At 41.9% G+C, this 13,010-nt stretch overlaps 1 protein-coding gene across 1 annotated transcript in view; it reads right to left on the bottom strand.

The window, feature by feature from the left end:
• Positions 1-11,485, bottom strand: part of atrx (ATRX chromatin remodeler) — a 30,120-nt gene extending 18,635 nt beyond the window's left edge. The window contains exons 1-17 of the mRNA XM_076102852.1: positions 11,301-11,485; positions 9,685-9,746; positions 9,484-9,530; positions 9,257-9,375; positions 9,091-9,171; positions 8,819-8,928; positions 8,631-8,698; positions 5,848-8,318; positions 4,063-4,132; positions 3,369-3,526; positions 3,123-3,287; positions 2,889-3,003; positions 2,669-2,777; positions 2,212-2,385; positions 756-903; positions 401-510; positions 18-164 (exon numbers count right to left, since the gene is read on the bottom strand). Of these exons, the coding sequence (XP_075958967.1) occupies positions 18-164; positions 401-510; positions 756-903; positions 2,212-2,385; positions 2,669-2,777; positions 2,889-3,003; positions 3,123-3,287; positions 3,369-3,526; positions 4,063-4,132; positions 5,848-8,318; positions 8,631-8,698; positions 8,819-8,928; positions 9,091-9,171; positions 9,257-9,375; positions 9,484-9,530; positions 9,685-9,741 (4,149 nt within the window). The 5' untranslated portion in view covers positions 9,742-9,746; positions 11,301-11,485. The remainder of the gene's footprint in view (positions 1-17; positions 165-400; positions 511-755; positions 904-2,211; positions 2,386-2,668; positions 2,778-2,888; positions 3,004-3,122; positions 3,288-3,368; positions 3,527-4,062; positions 4,133-5,847; positions 8,319-8,630; positions 8,699-8,818; positions 8,929-9,090; positions 9,172-9,256; positions 9,376-9,483; positions 9,531-9,684; positions 9,747-11,300) is intronic.
• Positions 11,486-13,010: the final 1,525 nt, after the last annotated feature.

Below are 13,010 nucleotides of genomic sequence, written 5' to 3'. Positions count from 1 at the left end.
ACAAGGCAGCTCCTTACCTCTAAACTCTCGTCATCCTTCAGTCCTACTTGCCACTTCTCAAACTCGTTGAGCCAATTAAGGACAGTGTTCAGGGGACAAACCACCAGTGCTGTGGTGAACTCGAGCTTCTCACAAAGCAGCAAAGTGTGAAGTAATGTCACCACCTACAGGGCAAAAACAGAACTACAGTCAAATGTGGCCAACGGTGTTAAACCACATTGGTCCACAAACACAGATTAACTCATCAGGGTTTAACAGGCTCATGGTGGCAGATTACATATACAGTTCTTTCATGCACTATCGCAGGTTTGTGAAACCCAAAATATGTTGTATTAGGCTTCAAATGCCACAGTTTGTTCATTCATGTTTGGCAGCTTTAGTGCTGCTCTCTCCTCCATACCTGCAGAGTTTTCCCCAGACCCATGCAATGGGCGAGAATGCAGCCGGAGCCAGAAGACTTCTTGATCTTCTTTACAGATTCACAGCAACAGTCCCACATGAACTGCACCCCTGAAATGAAACACAAAAACAGAGGCGTGGACGTTAGTCCAGAGCATCTCCGTGTTTCACATGCAGGCTTATTCTGGCTAACATGAGGCCCACGATGTCCATGATGCAGAAAACATGGACAGAATCTGAGGAATTTGATGATAAAAATGAAATCGGCGATATAACGCAGAAGTTCAAGGAATTTCCCAAAATGTGGATGCAATTACAAGAAACAGAAAACAGGGTCTTTTGTTTTGTGACCTCACCGTCAACCTGGTGAGGTTTGAGTTTTGTGACGAGGTTCCTGTGCACCTGCACCAGCGGCTCCTTGGTCTCTTCTTGCTCATCCAGCACCAGTTTGGTGGTGATGGGACATTGACAGGGTACATGGGAAGACTCCTTCACCACCAGCACCTGAATAAGGATGAGCAATAGAGACAGACAGAGCGGAGTCACACACGCACACGTCCGGTTCATTTCAAAAGCAAAGTCAATCAAATATTACCTGAAAGAAAAATATCTTTTACAACTTTTCAATCAGCGTTTTCCATATCCAGGAATACGCAATTTTATCATATAACTGTCATTCTTTAAGCGTCTCATAATGACACCTTTCATCATTCTAATACCAACGTCTTACAAAACATCCACCGATGCGTCAACTAGTACATATCTATACAAGTGCATGATATACTTAAGAAAGAAAAGAAAAGATATACTGTACATGATTTAAACTCTCCTAATGAACACGATAGCAGACTTGGTTTTTAAATGATTCATATTAAATGTAATTGTTCAAAGCCTCATGCAGGTATGGTAACAGTGTAATTAGTGCAAGCAAGCTAATACTATAATAGCACTAGTAGTACCACTATTATACACAAAAATGAACAGCAAACCGGTCAGTGTATTTTATGAAATTGCAAAAAATGCAGGGTTTATGACATGTTTAATAAAGCTTTAAGAAAAAAGCAGCACCATTTACCACAGTTAATAGATTATTGTTAAGACCTTCTGTCACCTAGTAGGGCTCGCTGCTAATTATCAGACTTTTTACTCGTCTGGCCAGATTTATATTAGAGATGCACCAATTGCATCTAAAAAAAATAAATAAAAAAACCAGAAATTGGAATTTCCGATTTTTTAATAGTCTGATCTGCTGATTCAAATTTTCTATATTAATAACTAATATTGAAAGCGAAGCTCTAACACCGACTCACGGCCGTCTTAAAACATAATTTCAACCGTCAAAACTTTGAAATGTTACCTTTGCATAAAAACACAATTCATATGCTTGAGAAATATATTATTGTATTTTTAATACATGTATTTTTATTTGTAAATACTTGCTTTGATTAAAAACACATCTTAGCATTAGTAGTCTTAATCAATAATAAATTGCTTAGAGCTAGTTTTAGTAAGTTAAACTTCATAATTCATTCTCTAATATCTATTTTTATTTTGCTGGGGAAACATCTCCTTCAAACAAGGCAGGTTTATTGCCAAAAACTACATTTTAGGAGATACCATTTGACCACGTCATGATAGCATTATAATTCACATTTGTCCAATTCTCAATTTACTGAGTAGAGCTTGAACACATCCTAATGCAAGTCAATACAACCTCCGTTAGCTGCGTTATAAGCAGGACTGTGGTAGGAGAGCCTGTGCTGTCAACAGACAACGTGCCTGTGCTTCAGAACAACAACAGTTCAGTTTTACCTCTCGAAGTTTCTCCCTGAGTGCCTCTCGCTCCGCTATACGTTTCCTCCTGTCCTCCTCTTCTTTCAGCGCATCTCTCGTCTCCGTCCGCAGCTTGTCGTCCTTCAGGATTTTGCGGATCTTTTTGCGTTGTTTGTGCTCCTCATCATCCTCATCACCGTCTTCCTTTCCACTCTGTGGAAATAAGCATGAAATTCAGCCCTCTGATCTTCAGCCCTCAGGAAAAAATAATTCCCTGCCTCTGATCAGGAGCCCAGCAGCCCCATGATTAAGTTGTGCCCTCAATATTCCTCACAACACACCCCAGGGGTAAGTTCAAATCACATTTTATGTGTCATGCGTGACTTGACTACTAAAGGTTATGTGGATCCATTTCGTCCACCTGGCAAATCCTGCTGTAGAAAAGAAGAAACTTTGGGGCAGTTCAAGACCACCGAGTGCTCTGCATTTCAAACACCTTCTCATTGCTGGAAGAGGAATCCTGAACTTTGATCCTGCGTCGCTTCTTCTTCTTCTGCTGCTGCTTGTAACTTCTCTGTTTCGCTTCATCCTTCTTCTTGGCAGCTCTACAGAACCACAAAGCAGAATCCATTCAAGCAAGAGCAGCAGGAGATCAATCCAGATCTGGTGGCAGTAATAAGTTACTATTGATTGGTTGAAGTTCTCCCTCTTCTCACCTGGTCTTTCGACGTTTCCCTTCGTTCTCTGATTCGCTGAGCTCCTCGCTTACCCCCGACTCGTCACTGGACTCTGACTTCTCAAAGTCCGAGTCTGAAGAGTCATCGCTGCGAACTGAGGGACAGACAGAAAGACGAAGAAACAAAAGTCACTCTCCCGGTATCAGAGGTCAGGACATCTGTGCTCGTGTTGTTGGACGTGACACATGAGGAAAATGAAAGGTTCTGAAATACCTTTCTGGCCCGACTTCTTCTTGCCCCCCTTCTTCTTGTCTTTACCGGCAGCTTTCTCCTCTCCCGATTCAGCCTCGCTCAGCGAGAGTTTATGACGAAGCAATTTGTGGCGTCCTCCACGCTTCTTCACTTCAACTTCAGAACTGGAGGCTTCTGAATCCTCGTCTTCAAAAGAGAGAAACCAATAGTTTGAGATGATTCACAATAAAAGAGGCTTATTTATATCAAAACCAGGTGGTAAACTACCTTGCTCTTCATCTTCGTAGTCATCATCCTCGCCATCTTCCTTTTTAGCTTTCTTGGAGGATTTGTCATCCTTATCTGCTCCTTCATTATCAGATGAGCTCTCTGCTCCAGAAGAATAGTTGGATTTTATTTGGGCGAGAAGCATTTTCTTTGCAATCCTTCAGGAGAAATTGAAAGAAAGTCAGACAAACAGAAAAAATAAGGAGGTTCACACCAATCACATCAAATGTGCTTCTAGAGAGTTAACTTGATGAACAAAGAGACTCACATTGTCAATGTAAATTATTCATTTCTTGAATCAAGTGACTTCTAAACAAATAATTGATTATGTTTGATGAAAATATGACTGAAAATGTTACATTTACTCACAAGTAAATACATAAAGAAAGAAAAGGCTCTTCTGCACTTTACTATTACGTCACAGGAATGTGGTTTCAAGTTGTGCTTGGAGCTACTCAACACTCTTCAGTGGAGACCAGGCTGTGAGCCTTCACTCTGGGCCTGGTGAGTCAAGTATTGCAATAGGCCGTCAGAGCTGAGCTACTATATTAAACAGCTCTACCCGATGGCCTTTTCAAAGCCTTAAATTTCCTACAACACCCAGTAAACAATAAAACTTTCACTGTGGACCTTGCATGATGTAGCCATGCCTCTTGATTGCCTCCATCTTTACAATTTGTTGTTTTGCAAGTACCTGTTTTCAGGATCATCATCATCGTCTTCACAATCCTGAGAGACTCTCCCTTTATCATCCTCTTCATCTCCTGTACAACAAAATAGCACACGTGCTGTTAATGGAAGGAATCATGTGACATTTTGACTAATGCTTAGTTCACACTGCCCGTTGTTTCCTGTAACCCTGTACATAAACTCACTCTGGTCAGAGAGAAATCTACAGCTACGTTGTAAAACTTTGGTTTTCCACTGTGCAGTGCAAAAGAACATCTATGAACCAGCCATAGAATTCATATTTCTTTATTTTACACAAGACTCTAGGAAGTTACTCAATACACAACAAATGAGATGTTCAGAGTGATTTTAGAAATGCTGGTAGGCAGACTTTGTTGCCTTTGGACAAAGCCAGGCTAGCTTTATGCTAAGCTAACTGCCTGCTGGCTCCAGCTACATACAGTGCCTTGCATAAGTATTCACCCCCCTTGGACTTTTCTACATTTTGTCATGGTATAACCACAGACTAAAATGTATTTCATTGGGATTTTATGTAATGGACCAACATTTGAAAGTGGGGGGAAATATTACATGGATTTCAAAATTATTTACAAATAAAGATCTGAAAAGTGTTGATTGCATATGTATCCTTCGTCAAGGATTGCCCTGTATTTGGCTCCATCCATCTTTCCCTCAATTCTGACCAGTTTCCCTGTAGCTGCTGAAGAGAAGCATCCCCACAGCATGAGGCTACACCACCATGTTTCACTGTTGGGATGGTGTGCTCAGGGCGATGGGCAGTGTTGGGTTTCTGCCACACACAGCGTTTTGCATTGAGGCTAAAAAGTTTAAAAAACGTTGGTCTCATCTGACCAGAGCACCTTCTTCCACATGTTTGCTGTGTCTCCCACATTTCTTATGGTTCACTTTCAACAATGGCTCTTTTTTTTTTTGCCGCTCTTCCATAAAGGTCAGATTTGTGGAGTACACGACTAACAGTTGTCCTGTGGACAGATTCTCCCACCTCAGCTGTGGATCTTTGCAGCTCCTCCAGAGTTACCACGGGCCTCTTGGTTGCTCCTCTGATTCATTTTCTCCTTGTCTGGCTTGTCAGTTTGGGTGGACGGCCTTCTCTTAGGTTTGCGGCTGTGCCATATTCTTTCCATTTTCTGATGGTTGATTCTATGGTGCTCCGTTCAAAGCGTGGGATGTTTTTTTATAACCTAACCCTGCTTCATACTTCGCCACAACTTTATCCCTGAGCTGTTTGGTGAGCTCCTTGGTCTTCATGATGCCGTTTGTTCAGTAATGCTCTCTAACAAACTCTGAGGCCTTCACAGAACCGGTGTATTTATGCTGAGATTAAATTGCAGAGAGGTGTTTCCTATTTACTAATTATGTGACTTGGGAAGGCAATTGGTCGCACCAGATCTTTGTTAGGGGTTTCACAGTAAACGGGGTGAATACATATGCACTATATAACACTTTTCAGACTTTTATTTGTAAATAATTTTGAAATCCATGTAATATTTCCCCCCCACTTCCAAATGATGGACTATTTTGTGTTGGTCCATTACATAAAATCCTAATGAAATAAATGTTAATCTGTGGTTATACCATGACAAAATGTAGAAAAGTCCAAGGGGGTGAATACTTATGCAAGGCACTGTATTTACCCACAGACACGACAATGTTCTTCTCATCTAACTCTCGGCAAGAAGGAGAATGAGCGTGGTTCCCAGAATGTTTAACTTATAACTACGTAACTCATGGACGCTGAGGGCCACTAAACTCTTCTAGAAAGAATTACCCGAGGACTGATGAAAAGGTCCTCTTCCTCCAACCACGTTATCCTCCACAATGGGCTTGATCTTTTGCTCGTCGCTGTCCTCTCCGGAATCACCTTCAGCCTGCTCCTCCTCCTCCTCCTCACTGGAGGACATCTGCAGCTTGGAGGTTGCTTTGGGGCTCCTTCCCCTGCGCTTCACTTCGTAAGACCTTCTCCGCTTGGCTGCCTTCCTCTCAGGTGAACTCTTTTCTTCTTCTTTGGCTTCATCCTGCTTCTTTACGCGGCTAGATCTCCTCTTCACTGTGGTCGATTTACTCTTAGTCTCCTTCTCCTGGTCAGAGTCAGAGTTGGTCGAGTCGGAGCCATTCCGTTTCTTATTCTTGCTTGTCTTTTTACTTTTGTTCCCCAAGTCTGAATCAGAGCTTTCAGACTTCCTTTTGCGTTTGGACGCTTTGTCTGTATCCTGTGTGGATGTGTTTTTGAGTTTGAATAAACACTTTTTAGCACTTGTGCTTCCCTGTTCCTCATCTGTGCTGTGGCCTGCTGCCGCTTTCTCCAGCAGTATGTTAGGAATTTCGTCAGAGTCAGAATCCATTGTCTTCATCTCTGAATCCTTGGTCTCCTTCACATTCTCTTTGTTGTTGTTACTGGATTTCTTGGAGGATTTGGCCTTGCCCTTACCATCTTCCTCTGACTCGGAGGATTCTTCTTTGCCCTTATTCTCAGCCTGCTTCCTCAGGGGAGTGGTCTTCAATCTACTAGAGCGACGGCTGGGTGGTGGGCTGGCAGTCCTATCTGCTGCTGCTTTAGCAGCATCGCCTTTCTCCTTCCCACGAACTTCTTCACACTTTTTCTGCGTCTCTGCAGCCTTTTCTTTGTTTTTGGAGGACCTTGAACCACGTGTCGTCACGACTGGCACAGGAGTCAGTTTCACTATGAGGTTCTTCACCTTGGGCTGGGGAGGTTGAGAGTCTTTTGAGTTTCCATTTGACGTTTTAACAGCGTCTGTGACCAAATCGGTGTCGGACTGTGAGAGCATGGTGGAATCCGCAAGACTCTCCACCATCTGAAAAAGCTCTTCTGGAACCGAAGGAGGCACAGACATAATGTCGTGATCTAGAGACATTTCACCAGCGGACACTAGCCCATCGTCACATACTTCAGTTTTAATTGTCTTTTTGGTTACATCAGTTTCTGTTTGGTTGTCTTTCATTTTAGTCTCATCCGACACTTCCTGCTCATTATGCTGCCTCGTGTCTGCCTCCGCCGCTGCATGGTCAGCCTCCTCCGCCTCAGCGTGGTCAGCCTCCACCTCCTCAGCCTGGTCAGCCTCCTCCACCTCCTCAACGTGGTCAGCCTCCTCCACCTCCTCAGCGTGGTCAGCCTCCTCCACCTCCTCAGCGTGGTCAGCCTCCTCCACCTCCTCAGCCTGGTCAGACTCCTCCACCTCCTCAGTGTGGTCAGCCTCCTCTACCGCAGTGTGGTCAGCTTCCTCCACCTCCACCTCAGCGTGGTCAGCCTCCTCATCTTCCTCCGCGTCTAAGTTATCAGCCTCCTCCGCCGCTACGTCGGGGACCTCCTCCGCCGCTACATCGGGGACCTCCATCGCTACGTCGGCTTCCTCCATCGCTACGTCGTTGGCCGTCTCCTCCGCTGCTAGGTCGTCGGCCGTCTCCGCCGCTGCTAGGTCGTCGGCCGTCTCCGCCGCTGCTAGGTCGTCAGCCTTCTTAGCTGCTAGGTCGTCAGCCTCCTTCGCTGCTAGGTCGTCAGCATCCTTCGCTGCTAGGTCGTCAGCATCCTTCGCTGCTAGGTCGTCAGCATCCTCTGCTGCATCAGTCATATTATCCATGTGGTCGTTTTCTACAGGAGACACAACATAAGTGCTCTTTCTCACAATATGTTGCCCTTCGTTACCATTCTGCAACTCCATGTTTTTGAATTCAGGCCCCAAAGCTGCCTCCAAAGCACTGTGGGCTTTTTTCAAATCAGCAAGCACGGCCCTGAAGGCTTTCAAATGCCGATACCTGATAGACTTATCTCCCTGTTCCTCAGCTGCCTGTTGGATGAACTGGATGAATGTATTGTTCAGACCAGTTGTAGTTTCAACAAGCTTTTTTGCTTTCTTTATGAGTTCTTTGGGCACCTGCAGTTTTTTGTAGGAGAATGTCATGGTCCCTGAGCTTTCGGCGTGTTCTTTCCCATTGACAATGGCTTTGTGCTCTTTAACTGCTTTGTTCTTGTGTCTCTTGCTCTCGCGTTCCTCGCTTTTGTCTGGTTTACGTTCCTTGAGTTCTTCTTTTTCCATGATGCTGTGGCATTTGGAGACCAGATCCTGGAGGGGCTCTGACCGGCAGACATAGCAGTGCCACTTTGAGTTCTCATCAGTAATGACAGACAGCTCCTTCCTGCCCAGATTGCGCAGGATGCACTTCTTGCAGAAGGCATTGTTGCAGTAATCACAGCAGATGAGCTTGCCACCTTCAGCACACCACCTGGGTAGGAACAGTTCAACAAAGTTTAGGGCATAAAGCAATTGAGGTTTTCACATATATTATCATTTCCTAAATGATTGGCACTTGGATAAAGACCAAGCCAAAACATATGTATAAAATGTCAAAAACTTTGAACACAACAAAAAAACAAGCTTTCGTGTGAATTCCATGTCAAACTAAAATCATCATGGTGCGATGTCATGTTCTTTAGAGATCCCAGCCCGTCCGACAATGTTAGTCTTCATATCTTATTACGTCTATTTTGCTTCTTATTACTTTAGTTTAACAAATAAAATGTGTAAAATGCCTTACCTGCACTGCTCATCCATCCCATCAGAGTCCCTGTTGATGTCATCACTTGTGTAATACTTGTAGCATGACTAGAAGGAGAGGAAATAATTCCGTCAGACATCCAGAATGGAAAGACCGAAAAATATCAGTGTGGAGCTTCCCTATGATGGCGATGAAAATAGTTGGAAAGTATATTTGAACTTTCCTACCTTGCAAATGAGTACTTTGAGAGCAGGATGCTCGTGCACAGCGTTGCGCTGAAACTGGGTTACTTGTTTACCACAGGCAGTGCAGTTTATCTTCTTCTGCAGGGTATCATCTGTGATGAGGAGGAAGAAAGAAATCAATAATTGACACTTTCTTCATTTCACTTTTTTCTCTACTTTCAGGCAATCCAGTCCATTTACGTTAAAACCATATGCTTGTTCTCATCATCTACATACCAAAAATAAATAGTTTCCAAATAATTGAATTCAGTCACCTGTATGTTTCGGTTTGAAATCTACTCTGAGCTTCATGGCACCTTTATTATCATTTCCAGCTGGCCTCATCACTAAAGTGCCTAAACAGAGGCAAAAGCAGAAAAGTGTCAAATCAGCATCAACAGTATCTTGATTAAGACCAACAAGTACCTCCATAGTTCATACCTTTAGATGCACTGCTTGTATTGTCTGAAGGACTGTCAGAAGTGGCACCTTCATTTTCACTCTCAGCGGAGGCGTCGGATTCTTTCAGTCCAGTGTGCTTAGATACAGTAGTGGGCTTCCTAAAACGAGTTGACACACAGCTTTAATATCTCCACCCGTGTCTTTTGAGAACATGCTACTCCAAACACAACAATAACAGACACATTTAAGACCATACGGTTCCTCACCTCTTGTTGCGAGAAGAGGGCTTCATAGTTTCTGTTGAGCTTCCAGGCTGAAGAGAATACAAGACATATTTAAATAGCTTGACAGTTAAGAACAAAAACACTAAACAAATGCCTTAATTGATTTCTTTTTTTCCTGTATAAAAAAAAAGCACACGGAGGTTAAAACACATTGTTTGACAACCAGAGAAGCTGCAGACTTACCTCCTCTGCTTTTTCTGACATTTGATCTTGGTGAGATTCAGAAGAAGCCAGACTCATTTTACCTGCAGAGACATTTGGAGATTTGTTTCCTGATGAACACACTGGTAAATTAAGAGGTTTTACAATGTTGTGTCTGAATTACAGAGATTTTAGTTTGTAAATATATGTAGATAGCATTATTATTTTATTTTTGTTACAGAGACCAAATACAAGCAAGCGGTGTTTTTACAGCCTATACTGATCAGTACTTGATATCACAACTCCACCATTTCTGTATTACCATAGCCTGTGTTTAAGGTTCCATCATTTGCGTATTTAATTGAATTCAAAGCAGCAGAACTTCTAAAATACATTTGATAATTGTATTCTTTTCTCCAAGCTGCCTGGCACAAGACTCAATTCTTCCACTAAACGACAAGCAAGAAATACATACATATTGTATAAGACAGCAGAGCACTGATACACATGTAACAGGCCATGATGAGACGTAAGATACACAGCAGCCCTGGATGAATTATTACCAGAAATCCACGAATCTATTATATATATATATATATATTTTTTTTTTTTTCATATAACCATGTGAATATTTGAAACACATATTTTCTAGACAGAGTAGTAACAATAAATACACAGAATTATATTTATTATGGACATGTTTATACTGGTTAAGTCAAAGGTTCCAGACAATGTTTTGGTTGTTTTTAGTCTATTGGGGGGGGGGGGGGGGGGGGGGGGGAATACTAGACTTTACTTTATACAGTTAATATTGACGATCAACCGATTACATCCCTTGTGTGATTATATATTCATACAATTAAATATGCGCATCGCCTACGTTACATGAGTTTACGCGCGTGTATTTGGAGACAGAGGCAGCGCTGTTTATTGTGCAGTTTGGCGTCATCATAATGTGCTGATTAGATATTAGCTATCCGCTGTGTGGAGCCATCACTCAGTCCTGCCAGCAGCAACCAGCCCGAAATGTATCCAAAATCCAGTGTCAGTGCAAGCAGCGCACCCTTCTGCATCTAACAGCTCCGAGCTGCTTCTTTATCCTCAACCTCCATGTTTTGACAACACAGGAACTCCTGACTATCAATGCCAAGTTTAGGCTCGCTATCGTTAGCAGGTTTAAAGCGGTCGCCGTTAATTCGCAACTACTTATTTCCACTGGCCCACACTGCCCTGGTTAAATTGCAATCTCGACAGTGCATTAAAACGTCCAAATGCATGTGCATGCAACGGAAAAATGCACGCGCAGGCCTCCTTTTTGGTGATGCACTGGCACGAACCAGCGCGCTAACGGCAGCCTGGTAGTAACGTTACCTAGAAGCATCCAAAGTAGCACTGTAACATGTAGCCAGCTACAACACAAACAGAATTGCGCTTTAAATGGTTGTTTACTTTAACAAATATCCTGTACAACATATAACGTTACACATCTGAGTCCGCATGTGTACGAATTTAATCCTTGCCGGCTGCACAGCTAATAGCTACAGCTCAGCTAGCCTAGCTTGCTAACTAGCAATAGGCACCAACGGCCCGGCTCGCAGTTACAGTAATCAATGCAGAATTGACTTCGTCTAAACAAACAAGCTAAACGGTGTTCCTACCTGCTTTTCACCGTCGCCATTTCTTGACTTGTATAGACACCTTTCGTTTTTGGTAGAAGGGGCGAGCTCAATCTAATTTGCAGATGTATGATGGTGCAGAAGCAGGAATAGCCTCAGAATACCGAAACAACTCCGGTCAGGTTGAGACAAAGCAAGGGGACCATCTTGCCGGATGGCTGTGGACGCAGCAAAATGGCGCACTAGCCTAAATCTTGTACGCTTGCCTATTGGCTGACCGCCTCTGACGCTCTCCTGCTCTGATTGGTCCACACTCACCGGAGCTTATTGATTCGTTTAGCCGACGAGGGAATGATTTTCTGTGGGAAGTAAAACGCTGGTGGCCGGGTTCATTTGTTGATACAGTAAAAGGCGCGCTGTTTTGTTTTTGCGAAATTCCAGCCAATCATTTACATTTACATGTTGCAATATTTCAAAATTAAACTTCATTCTTTACTTGGATTGTAGCACTGTATCTAAAACCAGACATTTATAACTATAACACCGCTTCACTGTTGTTTGTTTGTTGTTTGGTTAAATCTTTGCACTACTGTTTAGTTAGTTCATTTAATATATTTCATTGTATATATTGTGCATTTTTACATCTAATATTTGTACTCTGTTATTCTTATTGTATATATTGTGCATTTGATATTTGTATTTGATATTTAATATTTTTACGCTGTTATTTTATTTACCTGTACCATAACTGCTGCTGTATTGAAAATATTTCCTCTTGCGGAATTAATAAAGTAACTATCTATCTATCTATCTAATGGTCATTCTCAGGCCATTTTAATTTATTTTTTACAAGTTTTTTTCACATGGAAGATGGTTTATATGAGTAACAGGAGTGGAAGCTCCAGGGGCTTTTCGCACAGTCTTAGCAAATACATGAAATGTAGCCACATCACTGCAAATAGCATGACAACACTTAGTGACGTCATGTGGTTTACCAAAACTATCTTTAGATAAAACCCAAATAGCATCTAGAAAGATTCTAATCATATTTCCTGATGAAGTGTAGTAATGGCCTGGGGACGGAAAAGGCATTTGTCAGAATCACCCTTCTCTTATCCAAGCTCAGAAACATTATTAAAACGTAGATATTTTGTGTTTCTTAAAGCATAGTTGGTCAGTTACCACTTTAGTAGAGTTCCTCAACATGATGTTGCAATATTAATATAGATTAAAAAAAAAAAATCATAAATAACCCGAATAATAACCCTGTTAACCCTGTTTGAAGAAGTATTCAAATCATTTACGGAAGGAAAAGTAGGAACACAACAAAATAGGCCTTAATATGTGATCATTAGATTGGTATTACTGATTTATCAGTGTGTACGCAGCAGTGGTTGAAAATATCTAAGTACATTTATTCAAGTGCTGTACAAATTTGAGGTACTTGTACTTTACTTGAGTTTTTACATTTTCCGCTATACTGTATACTTCTACTCCACTGTATTTCAAAGACAATTATTGTACATTTCACTCCAATATGTTTATATGATACATTTATTACTAGTTACATTGCAGATTCTGATTAATACCACAAAATAAAATTAACAAATACATTATAATGTGTTATTATGGATAAAGGTAAGACTTTATACAGTTAATATTGACGATCAACCGATTACATCCCTTGTGTGATTATATATTCATACAATTAAATATGCGCATCGCCTACGTTTCATGAGTTTACGCGCGTGT

Source organism: Anarhichas minor, unplaced genomic scaffold (assembly GCF_050575085.1).
Source record: "Anarhichas minor isolate MPS153535 unplaced genomic scaffold, ASM5057508v1 ptg000028l, whole genome shotgun sequence".
NCBI classification, from domain to species: Eukaryota; Metazoa; Chordata; class Actinopteri; order Perciformes; family Anarhichadidae; genus Anarhichas; species Anarhichas minor.
The sequence above is the reverse complement of the archived record's forward strand: the minus strand, read 5'-3'. Positions and strand labels throughout refer to the sequence as shown.